Source organism: Salvelinus sp. IW2-2015, unplaced genomic scaffold (genome assembly GCF_002910315.2).
Source record: "Salvelinus sp. IW2-2015 unplaced genomic scaffold, ASM291031v2 Un_scaffold1660, whole genome shotgun sequence".
NCBI lineage: Eukaryota > Metazoa > Chordata > Actinopteri > Salmoniformes > Salmonidae > Salvelinus > Salvelinus sp. IW2-2015.
In genome coordinates this window covers 15,074-17,347 of record NW_019943068.1, presented here as the reverse complement: position 1 = coordinate 17,347, position 2,274 = coordinate 15,074, and the positions used below count along the sequence as shown (strand labels likewise).

Genomic DNA, 2,274 nt, shown 5'->3' with positions numbered 1-2,274 from the left:
AACCCAGACCCTCTAGTGGAGAACCCAGAAGCCTCTAGTGGAGAAACCAGACCTCTAGCCTCTAGTGGAGAACCCAGAGCCTCTAGCCTCTAGTGGAGAACCCAGAGTCTCTAGCCTCTAGTGGAGAACCCAGAGCCTATAGTGGAGAACCCAGAGCATCTAGTGGAGAAACCCAGACCCTCTAGCCTCTAGTGGAGAACCCAGAGCCTCTAGCCTCTAGTGGAGATCTGAGATGGACAGGTGAAAACAATATGGTGATCATTTCATTGTTTGTGCATAGGGACCTACATGTATTGGACCCTTGTATAGATTATACATTAGATTATATTAATATTTCTATGTATTGTACTGTATTGTAGTGTACTGTAGTGTACTGTATGGTACTGTATTGTACTATATTGCATTGTATTGTACTGTATGGTACTGTATTGTACTCTATTGCACTGTATTGTACTGTATGGTACTGTAGTGTACTGTATGGTACTGTATTGTACTATATTGCATTGTATTGTACTGTATTGTACTGTATTGCACTGTATTGCACTGTATTGTACTGTAGTGTACTGTATGGTACTGTATTGTACTATATTGCATTGTATTGTACTGTATGGTACTGTATTGTACTCTATTGCACTGTATATGTACTGTATGGTACTGTAGTGTACTGCATTGTACTGTATTGGTACTGTATTGTACTCTATTGCACTGTATGCTCTCCACTAGAGGCTAGAGGCTCTGGGTTCTCCACTAGAGGCTAGAGGGTCTGGGTTCTCCACTAGAGGCTAGAGGCTCTGGGTTCTTTCTGGAAAGCATCATAGTCCATTGACAATGAGGATCCCTCTCTCTCTTACCTCCACTGAGACCACCACCTCCGTGTGGTTCCCCACCACCACGTGTTCCGTGCGGTTCTGCAGGTCATTGAAGTACTCGTGGGTCTCCAGACAGAACGTAGTGATGGAAACCAGAATGAAGAAGAGGGAGGCAAACGCTATGCCCTGAAACAAGACAATCAACCAGTCAATCACTCAATTAACCAAATCACTCAATTAACCAAATCACTCAATTAACCAATCACTCAATTAACCAAATCATTTAAATGTATTCATAAAGCCAGCAGTTTTCATAAAGTGTCTTTATGGTACAACTCAATAGTAACACTCAAAGTGCCTTCAGAGTACAACCGCTGCCCTGGGTTAAACAGTTTACAGAAGATAATCATGACAGGTGTCTACTCTGCCTCTGACCGATACCGACTGAATTTAGAGAGAACTTTTTACTGATACCGATAATAAGAATAAGTAGCCTTTACTCGAAGATTGTAATAAGTCTGCTCGTATGGGCTATTGCCAAATGGACAATTGATAGCTTACAACATTCAAAGTAGTAGTAGTAGGTTTTATTTGGTAATACAAATAAAAGTACCTGGTACACATTAATGTTATGAATTTATCGTTAACTGTATCTTTACCGTGATAATTCAGTCCATTTATTGGGATATGGATTTTTTGGGGGGCCCATATCACTCTACTCTGACCTTAAACTCACCACTGAAAAGCTCATCATTCACCTGCTTTCCTGCTCATCTCCCACAATAACTCTGGTCTGTCTGTGTTTGTGTTAGCATTTGTGTTTGTGTTATCCATTGTGTTTGTGTTAGCATTTGTGTTTGTGTTATCCATTGGAAAACAAAATCCAAACAATGTACTGTCCTGCTAATTGATTTGTGTGGGAGGGCTGAATGTAGAGATGGCAGGTACTAAGTGCCTGAATGGCATTGATGGGACATACAGGTATTTATCCAGCTGCCAGAGGAGGAGGAGGAGGAGGAGAGAAGTACAGTAGAGAGTTAATCCAATCTGTCCATGGTGATATAGTCAAGACTAATAACCCCTGAGTCCTATCACAGTCACAGCGCCGTCCCAAATTCCACACCATTCCCTACATAGTGCACTACTTTTGACAGGGGCATATAGGGCTCTCTTGTGAAAAGAAGTGCACTATATGGGAAAAAGGATGTCATTTCGAATGTACACTCAGACTATACAAGGGAATATGAAAACAGCTCATTTTCAGATGTGTTGATAGTCGATAGGTGACATTTGTCAACCTCCGTACTGTGGCCGCATCATAATCAACACCATGCTGTGATTAGTAGCTAGTTGACTATTGGCTAAATCACACTAAAGGCTAAATGGCACTAAAGGCTAAATCACACTAGGGGCTAAATCACAACTAAGGGATAAATCTACACTAAGGGTATGGTCTCTCCTCTTT

The 2,274-nt window shown here is 41.4% G+C and overlaps 1 protein-coding gene and 1 pseudogene across 1 annotated transcript in view; one reads left to right on the top strand and one right to left on the bottom strand.

Moving 5' to 3' along the window:
* Positions 1-786, top strand: part of LOC139024569 (voltage-gated potassium channel KCNC4-like) — an 8,700-nt pseudogene extending 7,914 nt beyond the window's left edge.
* Positions 1-1,560, bottom strand: part of LOC112071609 (voltage-gated potassium channel KCNC4-like) — a 25,216-nt gene extending 23,656 nt beyond the window's left edge. Inside the window, exons 1-2 of the mRNA XM_024139046.2 lie at positions 1,546-1,560; positions 852-995 (exon numbers count right to left, since the gene is read on the bottom strand). Coding sequence (XP_023994814.1) covers positions 852-995; positions 1,546-1,560 — 159 coding nt within the window. The remainder of the gene's footprint in view (positions 1-851; positions 996-1,545) is intronic.
* Positions 1,561-2,274: the final 714 nt, after the last annotated feature.